This window comes from Salvelinus alpinus, chromosome 30, assembly GCF_045679555.1.
Source record: "Salvelinus alpinus chromosome 30, SLU_Salpinus.1, whole genome shotgun sequence".
Lineage (NCBI taxonomy): Eukaryota > Metazoa > Chordata > Actinopteri > Salmoniformes > Salmonidae > Salvelinus > Salvelinus alpinus.
Window position 1 is genome coordinate 24310209 of NC_092115.1, and position 19852 is coordinate 24330060.

The 19852-nt window shown below is 38.7% G+C and overlaps 1 protein-coding gene across 2 annotated transcripts; it reads left to right on the top strand.

Moving 5' to 3' along the window:
- Positions 1–9370: 9370 nt before the first annotated feature.
- Positions 9371–19612, top strand: cop1 (COP1 E3 ubiquitin ligase). 2 transcript variants are annotated; one of them, XM_071375936.1, is made up of 20 exons: positions 9371–10122; positions 10417–10476; positions 10638–10735; positions 10971–11035; positions 11372–11491; positions 11880–11948; positions 12065–12124; positions 12333–12424; positions 12607–12667; positions 12937–13051; positions 13368–13503; positions 14364–14507; positions 14742–14850; positions 15239–15320; positions 15476–15592; positions 15738–15855; positions 16040–16164; positions 16454–16614; positions 17405–17449; positions 18689–19612. In XM_071375936.1, the coding sequence occupies exons 1-20, from the start codon at positions 9779–9781 to the stop codon at positions 18704–18706; spliced, it is 2139 nt and encodes a 712-aa protein (XP_071232037.1). In that variant the 5' UTR covers positions 9371–9778; the 3' UTR covers positions 18707–19612. The 2 variants fall into 2 exon arrangements, with proteins under 2 accessions (XP_071232037.1, XP_071232038.1); XM_071375937.1 differs by having other exon boundaries at positions 15242–15320.
- Positions 19613–19852: the final 240 nt, after the last annotated feature.

Sequence of the window (19852 nt, forward strand, 5' to 3'; positions counted from 1 at the left end):
GCCTACATAGCCTAAATTGTTATGTATGCAGGTAAAGTTGGTATTATAAAAACTAGGGGTTCTTATGCTTGGAATCACTAGTGCTATATAATGTGATGCACCTGCAAACTGAGCAAACCAGAGTTGGGGGTCTTGAGGATGCTTGAAAACCTCTACAGCAGAAACCTGAGCTTTTTTTTACTTATTCTTTTTTTTACAGCATTAATACATAAGATAAACAAAAACTATTTTACTCTGATCTTGAGATTTATTTGCCAAGTCAACTCTAATTGCAATAGAAAATACCACTTGCATTTAGTTGTAACTTGCCTTATATAAACCATGCCCCATTCTTTAAATGAATTAGCTTGTTGCCACGGTAATAGTGTAAGAAGGGCTTTAACTTTAATGATAAATATATGCATCATCTTATGTGGGAGTCTCTCTAAAGGTAACTGTGTTGATGACTTTGCCTTAGTACAAAAATATTATTATAATATTTGAGATAGGACATTCAACTACAAAAATGGACTTGTACATATTATTAAATGTGGGTTGGCCCCTTAACCTTTTTTCCTTAATTTGTTTTACTGCCATTATGTGTGGTTGAATTTGTGGGTTTTCTTCTCATGGCCCTGTTGTCCAGGAATGAACTGTCCTTTAGAACTTTGATAAGACCAAGTAACTACCAAATTAGATGATAATGGTTTCAAAACTGTTGTAAATAGGCCTACTGTAATTGTATCTGGATATTGAAGCTGCTTAGCATTGGCCATATTGATGGGATTGTGGTCCACTCTACTATCAATCTTTCAGGAATGACACCACGGGACTGCTATAGGAAGTCCCTGAACCATCTCTCCATGCTCACATCTGATCGTGACCTGATCACGATCACCTGTCGACACTTAGAACACTAATATTGCGTGGGGCGGGTGACATGTGTCTTTAGATTTGAACAAACTCATTTTGTTACAGTTTCTTTATTAAATTCTGCTTATTTAAATGTTTCCTGCAACTAAGCAATTGGTTAACAAACACGTAGTAGCCAGCTTGCATGCAGCCTTGCAAGTTAGTTTGAGTGAGATTCTTACTGATTCGGCTATAATGTATTTTTTCACATTGAACAATGCCATTGTAATAATAAAAGATTTCAGCTGTGCAGGTGTGTGTGCTACCAGTCCAACAGAGCTCACAAAGTAATAGAATTTGGACCATATCACTCATGTAACTAACTTACTAGAAATCATACCTCTTTATTGATCAAACGTAGATTTGCAGCTGTTTTACGTCTAAATGCACCCATTTTTTCACCCCCACTGTTTTTGTCAGGTTCAATTTGCAAACAGCCCAGCTAGAAGCAACTGGCGGTTATGGCAGGGGCCCCTTAAGGGGTAAAAAGGTTCCTAACAGTGGGAGGCAAGAATTCCGCAACCAGCCTGAGGATCTGCCTGCAAAACATTCCGCTTTTTATCGAAGTGCTTTGAGATCCAGCTGCAACGGTGTAAAAAAAAGTGAATGGCTGCTGCCGGGCCTCATCCCCCACTGCAAAGGACCTTTAGGAGATTATCCTTCATTTGAGCTTTCCCAACCCCAACCCCTATCTGAGTGACCAGAAAAGGAATGGGGGAAAATCCAACCTGATGTGCTGGATGGACAAATGGAGAGAGGGAGGGGGGGGACCCTTTCAAGAGCATTGGTAGAAAATGAAAGAGGGGGCCCACAATTGTTTGGAGGCAAATGTAACTTAAAGCCCCATGCAGTCTTTCTATTGTTACATCATCACTTTATGTCTAATAATTCATTGTGTGTGTTTATCTTTTTTTTTATATAACTCAAAAATATATGTTTAATCATCATCTCTGAGCCACTGAACTGCTCAGTCTGTTAGGAAAAACATTTGAATATGAAATGTGATATTTACATTCACAGCCCTGATTGGCTGATAGGATGGTCTAGAGCCCAACCCTTCAAAAAAAAAAACAACAAAGGCACATCGTATTCTACCTGTCAGTTGGAGCTGGAATTGGACCCTGAAAACAACAAACTTCCATAGGTGAGTTGGCTACCTTGTCTTGTCATCATTACAGAAGGCATACATAATGCATCTTAATTTGCTATATCATTGTTGTACAGTTTTCAATAGATCACCAGAAGATGCAGGGCCAGAACAGCCTGTTTGCATGGTGGACCATCCTGGCCTATACTCATTGCATTCTGCAATGAATAGATGGCAGATTATATGGTATAATCTTCAGTATCATCACAAAGTCTATTTAATAATTTTACGAATTAAACTTTGTGATGATACTGGAGATTTTAACTTATTTAAAAAAAATATGCGTAAACACTCTTCAATTACAATTTTTTAAATGTTTTCTGCTGAAAGTTGAACAAAGAAACCAGACTGCAATGAAAGGTTGTTGTCATTCAAGATACATTCTCTTGTCAGTTATTTACATAACATCATAAACAGTCCGTAAACAAGGTTAGAATGAAAGTTTGTAAGTATTTGTTTTACATGTGCTCAAGGTGTTTCTTTGAGAGGAAAACAGATCATGGTGAAAGTAAGAGGGTGTTAGCTAAACATAATCGAATAGGAGGTATAGAGAAGCAACAAAGTAGTCATCAATGGTATAAAATAGAAACAAGTAGTGGTTTTATTTACATCGTCATCACAAGCTTTCTCCAACACTGACATTACTATAGTCAACTATAATCACATCCTGTGACAGGAAAGATGGAAGAGTTAGTATTTCATACTTATTGCACCCACATAATTACACTTAGCTTCTTAACAAGAACTTACTTGGCGGAATCTGTTGTGCTATGTGATGGTTGGAGTGAAAACCTACCGGAGAATAGATCTCCAGGAGGATGGTTGGTGACCACTGCCCTTACACACTGTACAAATGTGTTTTGACATTGTCATACAGTCAATCACAGATAGACCCATAGCCCTGCCCGTTGACAATTCCTACTAATTGGTTATAGGGCATGGGTCAACTACTACACTCTCTGAAAAAAGTCATATTTACAGTAGAAGTCGGACGTTTACATACACTTAGGTTGGAGTCATTAAAAAAAAAATTCAACCACTCCACAAATTTCTTGTCAACAAACTATAGTTTTGGCAAGTCGGTTAGGACATCTACTTTGTGCATGACACAGGTAATTTTTCCAACAATTGTTTACAGACAGATTATTTAACTTAGAATTCACTGTATCACAATTCCAGTGGGTCAGAAGTTTACATACACTAAGTTGACTGTGCCTTTAAACAGCTTGGAAAATTCCAGAAAATTATGTCATGGCTTTAGAAGCTTCTGATAGGCTAATTGACATCATTTGAGTCAATTGGAGGTGGGCCTGTGGATGTATTTCAAGGTCCTACCTTCAAACTCAGTGCCTCTTTGCTTGACATCATGGGAAAATGAAAAGAAATCAGCAAAGACCTCAGAAAACAAATTGTAGACCTCAACAAGTCTGGGTCATCCTTGGGAGCAATTTCCAAAAGCCTGAAGGTACCACATTCATCTGTACAAACAATAGTACGCAAGTATTAACAACATGGGACGACACAGTCGTCATACCGCTCATGAAGGAGACGCGTTCTGTCTCCTAGAGATGAACGTACTTTGGTGCGAAATGTGCATATCAATCCCAGAACAGAAGCAAATGACCTTGTGAAGATGCTGGAGGAAACAGGTACAAAAGTATCTATATCGACAGTAAAAAGAGTCCTATATCGACATAATCTGAAAGGCCGCTCAGCAAGGAAGAAGCCACTGCTCCAAAACCGCCATAAAAAAGCCAGACTACGGTTTGCAACTGCACATGGGGACAAAGATCCTACATTTTGGAGAAATGTCCTCTGGTCTGATGAAACAAAAATAGAACTGTTTGACCATAATGACCATTGTTATGTTTGGAGGAAAAAGGGGGAGGCTTGCAATCTGAAGAACACCATCCCAACCATGAAGCACGGGGGTAGCAGCATCATGTTGTGGGGGTGCTTTGCTGCAGGTGGGACTGGTGCTCTTCACAAAATAGATGGCAACATGAGGAAGGAAAATTAGGTGGATATATTGAAGCAACATCTCAAGACATCAGTCAGGAAGTTAAAGCTTGGTTGCAAATGGGTCTTCCAAATGGACAATGATCACAAGCATACTTCCAAAGTTGTGGCTTAAGGACAACAAAGTCAAGGTATTGGAATGGCCATCACAAAGCCCTGACCTCCATCCTATAGACAATTTGTGGGCAGAACTGAAAAAGTGTGTGTGAGCAAGGAGGCCTACAAACCCGACTCAGTTACACCAGCTCTGTCAGGAGGAATGGGCCAAAATTTTGACCCAAGTTAAACAATTTAAAGGCAATTCTACCAAATACTAATTGAGTGTATGTTAACTTCTGACCCACTGGGAATGTGATGAAAGAAATAAAAGCTGAAATAAATAATTCTCTCTACTATTATTTTGACATTTCACATTCTTAAAATAAAGTGGTGATCCTAACAGACCTAAAACAGGGAATTTTTACCAGGATTAAATGTCAGGAATTGTGAAAAACTGAGTTTAAATATATTTGGCTAAGGTGTATGTGAACTTCTGACTTCAACTGTATACAACTTTTTTCCCATAGCAGAACAATCTTGGGTCTATACAGTATATTACTCTTTTTCAGTACATGTGGTGGCTAAATCATGCCCTTTGAAAGATTTATAAGGAGTTGTCAATTGACAGGCGCTACTCATCTATCTGTGATTGGCTGAATGACCAAAACAAGACATTGGTAGTCCTTACAGGTATCTGACCTATAGGACCTTTGTCAGTTGGTGCTGGGGCTATCTGGGTCGTAAGAACAGAGTGGTACTGCAGTCTGTGTAGTACATTAGGGTCCAGCTCCGGGATGCCCAGGGAACCCATCCAGGATGGGTTGGGGAGCTTGTCTGCAGAAAGAAATGGACAGACAAACAAAATATGAGCTGCACTACATCGGAAAAACGTTGATATCTATACCATAATTTGCTAGATTGAAACGGAATATTCACTGCCCTCTCCCACCTTACCTTGTGATTATAGAATGCTGTGACAGAAAAAATATTGGTAAGTGGTAACCCAATCAACAGTCAAAGGTAAAAAAATTATTTGGGGATAGAGCAGGGTGATATTTTTCACAGTTTTGATGGTATAATGTTATTTGACGGTATTTTATGTTTTTTAATAATAAAATATGCTTTATGAGCAGTGCATGGCCCTAGGGTTGCAAAACATAAATTATACATGATTTCAATGGGGATTTCTCCATTCTGATTGTTTTACACTGTTCAATCCAACTTCAAACAAAAATAATTGACAGCATTTTCATAAATTGAAAAAAGTTATGTATAGAACGTTTGCCTAATTGCAGAACAATCTTAGGTCTATATATCATTTTCACATTTTCAGAGTGTTATTTCGAACCTCATAGTGTGGAAATAGCATCAAGAACAAAAAAAACAGGAAATCATGTTTTTAACTGCACAGGGCCTTTATTAATAGGTAATTTACCAAGTGAAATTATAATGTTGCTTTGCAAACACAGCAAAACAAGTGACAAACCATTGAAATCAACAGTAAAGGGATAAAACATGTGTAGCAGGTGTGGGCTACTTGTTGTTGTGTGAGTAGTGAATGCATTCTGGCTGTTTGTTGTAATTAAGAATTGGCTACTTCAGAGAGGTATACTGTCTCTGTTGTGTTTCAAATGCTAATTATGGCAGAAAGAAGGACACAAGAACAACAATAAGGTACTAATATTGTTTTTGTATGAGATGACGGAGAGTAGGTTCTATCTTGATGATGATTAAGTAACATAAACTTTAGTTTCTAAGCACCTTCTCACTTTATGCACTTTTGTACCTTTCACTTTTTAAGCATCATGGCATAAAAATTAAATAATTGCACCTCTAGCCTCTGTTTTGGGATTTTCCCCAACCTTTTTAACAATAAAACATTGCTTGGCATGAATTTGCTACAGTGATATACAAAAATATCATAAATAGAGATAAATGAATGCACATACAAATCAGATAGGTTGTTTTGAAAGGGAAGGAACAGGGAAGGATAAACATTTGCCATGGTGGTCCTTGAGAGAAACGAATGTATTCTACAAGATATCCAGTATTTTTCCTCTGCCTGAGTATGCCTTTTTCCATCTTAATTGAATTACACAGGGAACTGTTCATAAATCTGTTCCACAAGTGAAAACACTGGAAACATTATTTGCTGTGAACGCTGTGCAGGCCTACATGCACAATACTCCACTTTGACTGAATGAGAGTAGATATGGAAAAACAGGGACACCAATTGCTTCTAATATAAGAAAATAGATGAATGAATAAAGAGATTTTAGTATAACGCGTGGATGGACAGAGATGGTTTGCTTGTCACGTGAATGAGCCTTGATGAGGAGTGTGACAGAGGTGATCATGCCCTCTGCTGTGTGCTGTCAGAACTTCATGAGAGGCAGGTATGGTCACCACCACTAACTCCACAACTTGTCAAGACAACTTTACGTCCAAAAAACATATAGTGCCTTCAGAAAGTATTCATACCCCTTGACTTATTCCACATTTTATTGTGTTACAACCTGAATTCAACATTTATTAAATAACATTTTTTCTCTCACACATCTACACACAATACCCCATAACGATAAAGTGGAGAGAAAAAAATGTCATGCATTTTTTGCAAATGTATTGAAAATGAAATACAGAAATACATTTACATAAATATTCACACCCCTGAGTCAATACATGTTAGAATCACCTTTGGAAGCGAATACAGCTATGAGTCTTTCTGGGTAAGTTTCTCAGAACTTTGCACACCTGGATTGTACAATATTTCCAATATTTAAATTCTTCTGTCTAATTTGTTGTTGACCATTGCTAGACAGCTATTTTCAAGTCTTGCCATAGATATTCAAGCCGAAGTCAAAACTGTAACTAGGCCACTCAGGAACATTCAATGTCATCTTGGTAAGCAACTCCAGTGTATATTTGGACTTGAGTTTTAGGTTACTGTCCTGCTGAAAGGTACATTTGCCTCCCAGTGTTTGTTGGAAAGTATACTGAACTAGGTTTTCCTCTAGTATACTGAACTACGTTTTCCTTTTGCCTGTGCTTAGCTCTATTCCGTTTCTTTTTATCATAAAAAACTCCATAGTCCTTGCCGATGACACACATATCCATAACATGATGCAGCCACCACTATTCTTGAAAATATGAAGAGTGGTACTCCGTGATGTGTTGTGTTGGATTTGCCAAAATATACTGTATAATGCTTTGTATTCAGGACATTCAGGACAGTTAATTTCTTTGCTACATTTTATTGTGTACAGGCTTCCTTCTTTTCACTCTGTCAATAAGGTTAGTATTATGGAGTAACTACAATGTTGTTGATTCATCCTCAGTTCTCATATCAAAGCCATTCTCTGTAACAGTTTTAAAGTCACCTTTGGCCTCATGGTGAAATCCCTGCCCGGTTTCCTTACTCTCCGTAAACTGAGTTAGGAAAGATGCCCGTATATTTGCATTGACTGGGTGTATTGATACACCATCCAATGTGTAATTAATAACTTCACCATGGTCAAAGGGATATACAATGTCTGCTTTTTTTTTACCCATCTACCAATCGGTGCCCTTCTTTGCGAGGCATTGGAAAACTTCTCCGGCCTTTGTGGTTGAATCTGTGTTTGAAATTCACTACTTGACTGAGGGACCTTCCAGATAATTGTATGTTTGGGGTACAGAGATGAGGTAGTCATTCAAAAATCCTTTTACATTTTATATTTTAGTAATTTAGCAGACGCTCTCATCCAGAACGACTTACATGAGCAATTAGGGTTAAGTGCCTTGATCAAGGGCACATCGACTGATTTTCCACCTTTCGGTTACTGACCCAACGCTCTTAACCAATAGGCTACCTGCAGCCATATTAAACACTATTATTGCATGCAGAGTGAGTCCATGCAATTTATTATGTGAGTTTTTAAGCACATTTTTACTCCTGAACTTATTTTGGCTTGCCATAACAAATTGGTTGAATACTTATTGACTCAAGACATTTAAGCTTTTCATTTTTTATGAATTTGTCAACATGTCTATAAACATAATTCCACTTTGACATTATGGGGTATTTCATATAGGCCAGTGACACAAAATCTCAATTGAATCCATTTCAAATGGGGTCTTTAACACAAAAGAAATGGAAAAAGTAAAGGGATGTGAATGCTTTCTCTAGGCACTGTCAATATCTAACCTTTGCAGATTTTTACAGACTGATTTTTGTGGAAAGTATATACAGTACCAGTCAAAAGTTTGGACACACATACTCATTCAAGGATTTTTCTTTATTTTTGCTCATTTCTACATTGTAGAATAATAGTGAAGTCATCAACACTATTTAATAACACATGTGGAATAATGTAGTAACCAGAACATTATTAAACAAATCAAAATATATTTTATATTTGAGATTCTTCAAAGTAGCCACCCTTTGCCTTGATGAAAGCTTTGCACACTCTTGGCATTCTCTCAACCAGCTTCATGGCCTGGAATGCATTTCAATTAACAGGTGTGCCTTGTTAAAAGTACATGTGTGGATTTTTTTTCTTCTGAATGTGTTTGAGCCAATCAGTTGTGTTGTGACAAGGTAGGGTTGGTATACAGAAGATAGCTCTATTTGATAAAAGACCAAGTCCATATTATGGCAAAAACAGCTCAAATAAGCAAAGAGAAACGACAGTCAATCCCTACTTTAAGACATGAAGGTCAGTCAATGCGATACATTTCAAGAACTTTGAAAGTTTCGTCAAGTGCAGTCGCAAAAACCATCAAGCACTATGATGAAACTGGCTCTCATGAGGACCGCCACAGGAAAGGAAGACCCAGAGTTACCTCTGCTGCAGAGGATAAGTTCATTAGAGTTACCAGCCTCAGAATTTGCAGTCCAAATAAATGCTTCACAGAGTTTAAGTAAATGCTTCACAGAGTTCAAGGCAAAGGGTGGCTACTTTAAAGAATCTAAAATCTAAAATATATTTAGATTTGTTTAACACTTTTTTGGTTACTACATTATTCCATATCTGTTATTTCATGGTTTTGATGTATTCACTATTATTCTACAATGTAGAAAATAGTAAAAATATAGAAAAACCCTTGAATAAGTAGGGTGTCCAAACTTCTGACTGGTACTGTACGTATACAAAATAATAAAAAGTCAATTACATACTTCACAAAAACACAATACTATCCTAGATGTAAGTAAAAAACATGATATAAATGATTTTCTACATTTTGTTGCATCTCCTATTTTATTGGTGTGGGTGCATTCATTCAATGCAGGCAGGGTTCACCTTCGCAGCTATAACGCACTACTCCTGCGTAGTAGGGGGCAGTAATGAATCTTTGCCAGGAATGTAGGTTCGTTTGGTGTCAGACATCTGGGTAACCGAGGAGATCCAGGAGATGGTTTCTAATTCCCTGAACGTAGACAGACAGCGGTGAAGATTGTATAATTCTTGCAACTTTGTTATGGTCGACTTGTTGACAAAAGCTTACAATTGCATCTAAAGCAGTTAGCTAACAGCGAGCTTGTGTGTATTCGTACATTGTTATTTTATCTTAGCTCGCTAGCACACATTAGCTGGTAAGCTAACATTAGCTGGCTAGCTAGCTAACTAAATAGCTGAGCCCGGATGCGGTGAACTACAACAAGTCTTTGGCCTTGGAAGAGTTGGGCATCAGGCTTGAATTATGTCAAGCAACCGTCAACAGCAAACTGGCGGTGGAGCGGGGCCTGGGACAAGTAGCAGCAGTACCGGTGGCACTACCAATGCTAACGGTGCCACCAGCGTAGGCAGTAACGACAGTGCGAATGTGAACAATTCTTCAAATGTTGTGCCCTCACGGACTCTGGCTACAACTGGCGATGGATTGCTCGTACCTGCAGCGGCTGTCCAGTCTCCAATAAGCTTAGCCACACTTAGCAGACCCAGTTCATCCTCATCTGGCACCAGCAGAAAACGTCCTCTCCACCAAGCACCTCTTTACAATGGTCTCTTGAATTCCTACGAAGATAAAAGCAACGATTTTGTGTGGTGAGTTTTCCTGCAAAATGCTAGCTACTTGGCGAACTTGTTTAGCTAAATAGCTTGCTGTCTAGGTTGCTAATTATATGTCGCTCGCTAGCTCAGTTTGAGTGCGTTCTTGTTTACAATGTCTGTTTGGCAGCTAGCTAGCCTGGTAGTTACAAAAGCTCAGAAATGCATATCAGTAAACCAGACTCATTGGTTATTCGCACTTATTTATTCTCACTTCAATAGTTGAACACTGTAAAAGTAAGGTTAATTTTCCTAATTAACCAAATTATGTTGCATTTTTTTTTTTTTTAGCCCGATCTGTTTTGAAATGATTGAGGAGGCACACATGACAAAATGTGGACACAGTTTCTGGTAAGCAAACTTGATGACATTGGCAAGGCTACAGTACATCCATTTAATTTCTATAGCTTTTAGTACCATTCATCAATATTAACTAGTGCCTTTGGTATCCTCCACCAATGCATCAATCATTTTTCCCTGTGCTGGTTTTCCCATTCTATTTCTTTGTTCAGCTACAAGTGCATTCGCCAGAGTTTGGAGGACAGCAATAGGTGCCCAAAATGTAACTACATCATTGACAACGTGGATCAGCTCTATCCAAACTTTCTTGGTAGGTTTGTCTCTTGATATAGATTAGATTTCAAAACAATGTCCTACATATGTTGGTGGCTGTGGTGTAGCTAGCTTCCCTACAGCCTTGTCACCGGCTTTGTCCCAAATGGCAACCTATTCCATATTTGGTGGACTATTTTTGTATGGGCCCTGGTCAAAAGTCATCTTTGAACCTTTCCAATACATCACTCCTCCTCAGTAGTAATTCTAACTCTTGTTTTGATTTGTTACAGTCAATGAACTTATTCTCAAACAAAAACAGAGATCAGATGAAAAACGTCTGAAGATGGACCATCCGGTAAGTGCTTCAGCTGATCAGGTCTCATACACACACACTTGCACAAGAAACCAGACCTGGGTCAAATGTTACTACAAAATGCAGACAACAACATTATGGGCCAGTTTCTCAGACACAGATTTAGCCTGGTCTTCAATTTAAAAGCAAGCTCAATGGAGAATCTTAATTGAAAAAGCTTCGTAGTCCAGGATTCTGCTTAGTCTGTCCAGGAAACTGCCATTAACTTTACCCTAGCAATTGTTGTTGGTGTGTATGAGGTCGAATAGTGAAGGAACCCAACAGTTAACCCAATATCCCAAAAGTACCTGCCTAATTGTATATTTCTCCTGTTTTTAGAATGGGTCAAGATGGCAAGTGTTTCAAGACGTCCTGGGCACAGACCAAGAAAACCTAGATCTTGCTAATGTCAACTTGATGCTGGAACTCCTTGTTCAGAAAAAGAAACAGCTGGAAGCGGTATGCATATTTTGTTTAAGCACTATATATTTAACCAGCAGAAAATGAATGGTGGGCGGACAGCGGGACACTCACCCAATGTTAACTTTTATGCCTTTCCCTAACCTTTACCATAACCTCACTGAAACTATACCACATTAACCATAACATAGCCCCTTATCGAACCCAGGTGTGCATGCTCGTGCAGCGACCAGCAGCAAGGTATTTCTTCTAATGCGCTCCTTGCTGCAAAACCATAAAGTTGAAACTTGAACCCCCCAAAAAATAACTGCAGATCAAATATACACTTTCTTTTGTTTATTCATAACATTACATTTAATTAATCCTATTAAGTGGTTTTGTAGTCATACCTTGATTGACCATTAACTCTGTCTGTTTATTCCCATAGGAATCACAAGCTGCTCAACGTCAGATCTTAATGGAATTCCTCAAAGAAGCAAGAAGAAATAAAAGAGAGGTGTGCCCCATATCTGTTTTGGATCTCATCTTAATGTTTCAATATTTACTTACAGTAGTAATCTATGTGAGGAAATAACCATTAGTTATTGAGTGACATTGTGTTTTACCATTAAGCAACTGGAGCAGTTGCAGAAGGAGCTAAACTTTTTGGAGGAGGATATCAAGCGTGTTGAGGTAAAATAATATACATGGCTAGCTATCCTAACATTTCTGTCCTCCTGAAATGGATTAGAAGTCAGAGATCTGGTTTCCTTGACACAGATTAAGCCTAGTCCTGGACAAAAACTCTGTGTCCCAGAAAAACGGCCCCAGAAATGCAGGTAAAGGCTGTCTGTTGAGGAGTAAAAAAAATAAATAACGAAATACATTGTGCATTTTCTAGGAAATGAGTGGACTGTACTCACCAATGAGTGACATGGATCGTAACTTGGACAGCACTGTGCCCAATTTCGAGGCTCCCTCACCTGCACCCAGGTAAAACAAAATTCTGTCCTGTTCTTTAGTTAGTCTTGTGAAAGGACCAAAGTAATTATCTGACTCAGAATATACATTTGGGATCTTTGTAGGAATTTCCTTTAAACGTTGTGAAAAGTTTGAGCTTTTACAGGAGACACTGATATATATTTATGGTAACGAACAAATTCTTGCCTTTACAGTAGTCTTATCGATTCGACAGAGTATGTGAGTCAACCACCAGGTTTTGGTGGAACTTCCCAGGTAAGTCTGACCCACTTTAGTTTTCTGAGCCATAGGCTGCATCCCTGTTCTCCACTCTTCTAGTCATGGATTTAAAAGCATAGGATTGGTGTAAGCATTGGGTGGTGTGTTGTTAAATCCATGCAAGAAAGTGTGCAAGTTTACACTTTGGGAGAAGGTTGGAGAATCGAGACACAGCCATTGTGAATCATTGATGTTGGTGGTTCAGGTTCACATTCTGCAGATGCATGTGTTTAGTGTCTGTCTGTGTCTTTTCTATTTTACCAAAGGGTAAGAGGCAAACGTGGTACAACAGTACTCTGGCTTCACGCAGAAAGAGGCTCACAGCGCACTTTGAAGATCTGGAGCAATGCTACTTCTCTAACCGGATGACCCGATTAACAGGTACCCTCTAGGTTTACGTCGACTTTTACTTAAAAGGCTTCTCTGGGTAAAGTAATGTCCTTGTATTCCAAAAGAGGAAGGGTGATGGCATCTTCCACAAATTACCGTAACAACAACCCTCTAGGTTTAACTTTTAGCTGACTGAGCTGCATTATCTTGCAGAATCTATTTTAGGCTTGAGGCTCCTGCCCTCTGGCTGACTTGCATGGCGCTCGTAAGACATAATTACGAATCTGATAATAAACAACTAAAACATGGTTTACTTTCTAATGGTGTTCAGGGTTAGATAGTTATTGTTTGTCATGTCTTGTTTTAGATGACAGCAGGAACCTAAATCAACTGGATGATTTCATGGAGTGTCTCTCAAAGTTCACACGGTACAACTCTGTGCGGCCGTTGGCGACCCTGTCTTATGCTAGTGATCTCTACAACGGCTCCAGTATTGTCTCTAGGTAACGTCAACCCTCAACTGTCAAACACAAAGCCTTTGATGGCTTAGCTAATTATACTGAACAAAAATATAAATGCAACATGTGAAGTGTTGGTTTCATGAACAAACAACAGAAGGAAAATGTCTGGGATTTTTATATGCACAAAAAGCATCCCTGTTGGTGAGCATTTCTTCTTTGCCAAGATAATCCATCAAGTTTTGAGGGAGCGTGCAATTGGCATGCTGACTGCTGGAATGTCCACCAGAGCTATTGCCAGAGATTTAAATGTTAATTTCTCTACCATAAGCTGCCTCCAACGTTGTATTTCTATCTGTAATAAACCCCTTCTGTGGGGAAAAACTCATTCTGATTGGGTGGGCCTGGCTCCCAAATGGGAGATCCATAGATTAGGACCTAATGAATTTATTTAAATTGACTGATTTTTCTATGAACTGTAACTCAGTAAAATCTTTGAAATTGTTGCATGTTGCGTTTATTGTTTTGTTAGATTTAGCACCATCCTAATGGTTAGTATCCAATTTGACCTACAGAGAGCGCTCTTGTATCACAATACATCTTCCATTTGCTACCAGAGTGTAGCAGAAGGCACCAAGGTGTCTGTTGCTAGCTCTATCTCTATGGAAAAGTACTAATGCAATCTGATGGGAGACTTAGTGTGGTTCACAGTTGGCGCCTCATTCCCTATATAGTGCTGGTCAAAAGTAGTGCACTCTATAGGGAATAGGGGGCCATTTAAGATGCTACCATGCTTCTTATGAAATAATGTTACATTGCACGCAACTAAATTCACCATTGTTACTTGTTTGATGCGACTTCTTATTGGCTATTGAGGTTGATGTTTTGTGCTCTTGTTTCTGCAGCATTGAATTTGATCGTGACTGTGATTACTTTGCCATCGCTGGCGTCACCAAGAAAATCAAGGTGTTTGAGTATGGAACGGTGATCCAGGATGCTGTGGACATTCATTACCCTGTCAATGAAATGACGTGCAACTCCAAAATCAGGTGACCTTTCAACCTGTCTTAACGTTGAGAATTACCATCTCTGTATTACACTAGAAATGACACACTTTTAAACAATGTTCATTACCTTAGTGGGTTCCCTATTCTGGGTATTTTTTAAAATGCTGTTATAGATTTTATGGATCTTTTTTCTTTATCTAGGACAATCATTAATCCTCATAGAAACATGGAAGAACAGGTCTCGGCTCTTACATCCCCATGCGTTTTGTATTTCAGCTGTATCAGCTGGAGCAGCTACCACAAGAATCTGTTGGCTAGCAGCGACTACGAGGGAACAGTCATCCTGTGGGATGGTTTCACTGGCCAAAGGTCAAAGGTCTATCAGGTATGCACCTGGCGCGCTCATTCCCCGAGGTTCCCCCCTTTCAAATACAACTACTCTAATACAACGGAACAAACAAACCACAGCTGTGGATATTGTTGCTGCTAAGGCCTCCTACTATACCCAGAAGCTTTTACCTTTGTTTGATTTTCTTTGGACACTACACTCAATCCATTACTAAATGGAAACAGACACTGTTGCAGATGTACTGTATGAAATACATATTTCATCCACTCTGTCTTCAAAGTAAACCTTTGCTAAAGTATGTACCCCAGTATTCTTGGGCTAGTGAGATTTTAGCTATGGTGGAATTTACACTGCTCTATAGATGGAAATCTATTCAGTTATAAAAGTCAGTTATGTTTGTTTCACACCTGTGATGTTCCTCCAGGAGCATGAGAAAAGATGTTGGAGTGTCGATTTCAACCTCATGGATCCCAAGCTTCTAGCCTCTGGTTCTGATGATGCGAAAGGTAATGTTGAAACGATGCAGTTGTTTGTTTGCACTTCTCCCAAGGTCCTAATAAACAAGATGCCTGCTGGGTTTAAAGGGAACATATTGCCAGTCTCAACATCTCTGGTGTTTTGTTATTAATCTAGGATTGCATCTGGTTTTTGTTTCTTTCAGTGAAGTTATGGTCTACCAACCTTGACAATTCAGTCGCCAGCATCGAGGCCAAAGCAAATGTGTGCTGTGTAAAGTTCAGTCCGACATCGAGGTATCACCTTGCTTTTGGATGTGCAGGTCGGTTGATCTGTGATGCTACTTCTTCTTCCAAACCTTTTCCAAGGTCTTGATTTGGGTGAAGGATGAATTGAAACATGCATTGCACTTTGTAAAAAAAATTTACTTTTTTTTTACTACTGTCATTTTCTGTGTTTTCTCACAGACCACTGTGTCCACTACTACGACCTCCGCAACACTAAACAGCCCATCATGGTGTTCAAAGGTCACAGGAAAGCTGTGTCCTATGCTAAGTTTGTCAACGGAGAGGAAATTGTATCTGCGTAAGTCAACTCAATCAAATTACATTCAGAGATGTCACACTTTACATTTGACCATATTGTAAATGTTCCCCAAAATGTCACAGCATTTTCCTATTAGGTCCCTGATCTGATAAAGACCATATTTGGTAGTCGAAGTGCATGTTCTGCTGTTCTGCCTTCATAATTCCTCCTCTGTATCACACAGCTCAACAGACAGCCAGCTAAAGCTGTGGAATGTAAACAAGCCCCACTGCTTGCGCTCATTCAAGGGCCACATCAATGAGAAGAACTTTGTTGGCCTTGCTTCCAATGGAGACTATGTTGCGTGTGGTAAGTGGGACCACATTGACAGCAGCATGCTGTGTGGTGCTGGAAAAGTCCTTCAGTGGATGTGAAAATGCTTTTACTCAGATTGACACAATCAGATTGACATTCATATATGGTTTTAGATTTAATGTGTTTGTGGACAGTCTATTGATTGACCAATCGTGGATGTGTTCAGTTGTTTAAGAATGCATTTTGGGTGCTTTCAAATGTAGTGAGTACTTTGATATGATATGGTACTAAAAGATCTGATATACTGCCAGATTTTGGAGTTCAATCATTCTTCTCTCTGCAGGAAGTGAGAACAACTCACTTTATCTCTACTACAAGGGGCTGTCCAAGACACTGCTGACATTCAAGTTTGACACTGTGAAGAGTGTGTTGGATAAAGACAAGAAAGAGGATGACACCAACGAGTTTGTCAGCGCTGTATGCTGGAGAGCTATGCCTGACGGGGTGAGTGAGAGAACTGTGTGTCAGTCAGATCAGTGGGGATTCATGTCTGATATCCTCTTTATATGTCTGCGTTACGGTTACGCCTCTCGAAATGGCTGCAAACTAAATATTTTCTGACAACAAATGCCTCTTGTGACCTTAATAATGGTCCCAGTCTAGGGTCTATAAGAAACTAGGGTGTTCCTCCAGGCAGAAGGACACCACTGTCCAGTGGAGCATGTTATTACTCTCTCACCCAAGGACAAGTAACTGCCACACAAGAATGGCTCAAAACACAAACAGTTTGGTCTAAAATAATGTTCATAATCCCAAACGCATCAACCCACCTACAATTTCCATGGTTGGTAAATAGAAAAACACAGGGTTGAAATACCTGGCAACAGTCATACACTGTCACTGCTTAAATTAACCACCTTTTGAAAAACCCTAATGAAGGCTATGGGTCGAAACGCGTTGGTTTCAGCAATAATGAAGCATTTTAATAACGACTTCTCCAAGAGTAGCTGAATTTCCTCTTCAGTTTACTCCTTAATTCATGGACCTTGTTTGGCGAGTGAGGTAGCAACATCGTTCCTTTCTCTTTGCACTGAATTTTTTTATTTTTTTATCCACCAAATGAGAAGTTAATTACCAGATGATATCGTTTGAATGTTATGGATACATTTATACAGACTCTTTAAGGCCACATTTGTCATTTAGTAAAAGCATAATCAAGAAATTTAATAATAATGGTGTCAATCAACCATGAGTACCAATTTAACAGTTTCATGGTTTGTGTCCTCTCTTGTAGGAGTCCAATGTGCTGATTGCTGCAAACAGTCAAGGAACAATCAAGGTTTGTTTTGTGATTGTATTTTACTCGGCCCAGTTTCCCAATAGTGATGAACTTAAGCTTACGAGTGTTGAAGACAGCTGAAGATGTAACATGAGTTTCCCAAAACACCATGCAGAGAGAATGGTCGCTAAGTGCGTTGTTGGAGCATGAGTTGATACTGTTGGGATCGAAAGAGAGTGCTGCTCTCAGATCAGCTTTCTCCATTCAAATCTTACCTTTAACATTAGAATTATTTCACAATACTGACGATGGATCAGCTCCTAGATATCACCTACAGCTGCAAATAGTCAGGCGGCTTATTCTAATGCTTACTCTATAATAGTGCACTTAATCACCAATTTGGCACGTCATTGCACACGTTAGGCTACACTTCATGACATATGTTGAGACAAATTGCAGACAGTAGCCTCCATATAGCAAAATAGAACAATTGATTGAACATGAAATGTATTTCAATGTGATTGAAATAGGCCTATAGTCAACTGTTAATTCAAGATGACTGCATTAACATTTTTCATTTGAATTATCATTTTATAATACATTGCTTGTTTATATCAATTGCGAAGACATTGGCAACATTTGTTAACTTTGTTCTGAAGTTATTGGCAGTCACAGAGAGATGGATAACAAAGAGATGGCCCATCTCGGATATTTAACGATGCTCCTACTAAGGTTCTTAGCCTTAAGATGCTTTTGGGAAACCGGGCCCTGGACTCTGCTAATGTATTTCGCATGGTCTTTCTCTAGTTTGGGAACTCGGGGGTTAAAGATCTCCGTCACTGCGAATGATTTCTGTCATATGGATTCTGGAGAGGTCGTTTTTGAGATCAGTGTAGATCCGCAATAAACATATCTGGGGGGAGGGGAGGTTTAGAGATGACATTGCCTAATACAGAAGAACAAAATATATTTCCTCTTTTGTACTCTATTGCTCCTCTTTGACATCACAACTTCCCATCAAACCAACTCATGAATGCCCTACTTGAAGTTAGTCTAAAAACCACTATTTTGCTCTTTACCCTTTAGTGTGCGTACTTTACTGTATGTATACTTGGGTTATCACTTTTCAACAGGAACATTTTAAAAAATCACTGGAGGACGTCATTAAGTTTGTCATTGGATTTTTTGGAGTGGCTGCGTGGAGTGGCTGCGTGAAGTGTATCAGGTTTTTCAGCCTAGGAAAAATGTGGGCTACATGGTTTATTCTTTCTGCTCACCTGTATTTTTCTCTCTCTATAGGTACTTGAGCTTGTTTAAGGTCCATCAGATCTCATCAAAGCCTCTGGAAACTACGGCTCTTTCATGGCCAGTCCGGGGATTGGAGCGTATAGTTTCTTGGTCAAATAGAAACTTTGCAATTCTAGATCTGAGGTGCTTACCAGATTGGGAGAATTAATAAAACCAGTCATTTGATTTTAATGAGCAAGAATACTTTGGAAAAGACTGAGTACATCATACACTAGGATTGTGGATGTATGTAATTCAGAATGAGATTGAGGGCTTTTCTGCACAAAAGTAGATTCATCTTTTGAAAGCCTCTATTTGAATAAAGTTAATGACTAATAGAACATCTCTTAACATGATTTGAAATTTAATTGATATGTGTTCTTTTTAATAAACTTGTTAAATGTATTTCATTAGAGGTACATCCAGCAAGAAGCTAAGTTGCAGGCCAAAGCACAAGTCAAAATAAAATGCAAAATGACTCATTGTATGAATGCATTTTCAACCCAATGTATACATCTGTCATCCTTTTCAATAGTCTTTGGTTTACCCCTATGTTTAGACTGTTTGATGTTTCAAGCAATGGCAACATCTTTTAACTGAACTTGTTTTCTTTCTGCAATCAAGCTTTCAGTGGCATGGCTTAGAGTCAAGAATTTTGAGTTTGAAAATGCAATGGAAGATTGACTAATGACTTCGAGACATTTCACTCATGTTGCAGTATATTTCTCTTTTGTCAGTGAACATGTATTTGATAATACAAATCCTGTCTCCAAAATACTTTCATTTTGTATTAAATCATGATACATGTTGCAACCAGAACACGTCCAACACATGAAATCAAGTGGTTTTGCTAGAATGCCAAGATGTACCTATTTTCTGAGAAACGACCAAGAGATGTTCTGTATTTGTATACCTAAATAAATTATTTGCAGAGAACTTTCTTTGCATTGAGTTATTCTTGGTTTAAAAAGGAGGAACGTAAGACTGAAATTAAGTAGTCTGTTCCCTGACTTTCACAGTTGCATCTTATCTTGATTACTTTGATATCTTCACAATTTGTATGGGACAGCTTCCTTGAACAATCAATTTAACATTAGTTATTTGCAGGACTGTTTTCATTGTCACCCCTTGAGTTCCTGTCTAAGTATTATATACAGAAAATAATTTCATTTTCCG

Bases quoted from the DNA above. Each gene is read 5' to 3' on its own strand.
- cop1 (XM_071375936.1), top strand. From the start codon at position 9,779: ATGTCAAGCAACCGTCAACAGCAAACTGGCGGTGGAGCGGGGCCTGGG. The intron at 10,477-10,637 runs GTAAGCAAACTT...TTCTTTGTTCAG, and splicing joins AAATGTGGACACAGTTTCTG to CTACAAGTGCATTCGCCAGA. The intron at 10,736-10,970 runs GTAGGTTTGTCT...GATTTGTTACAG, and splicing joins GCTCTATCCAAACTTTCTTG to TCAATGAACTTATTCTCAAA.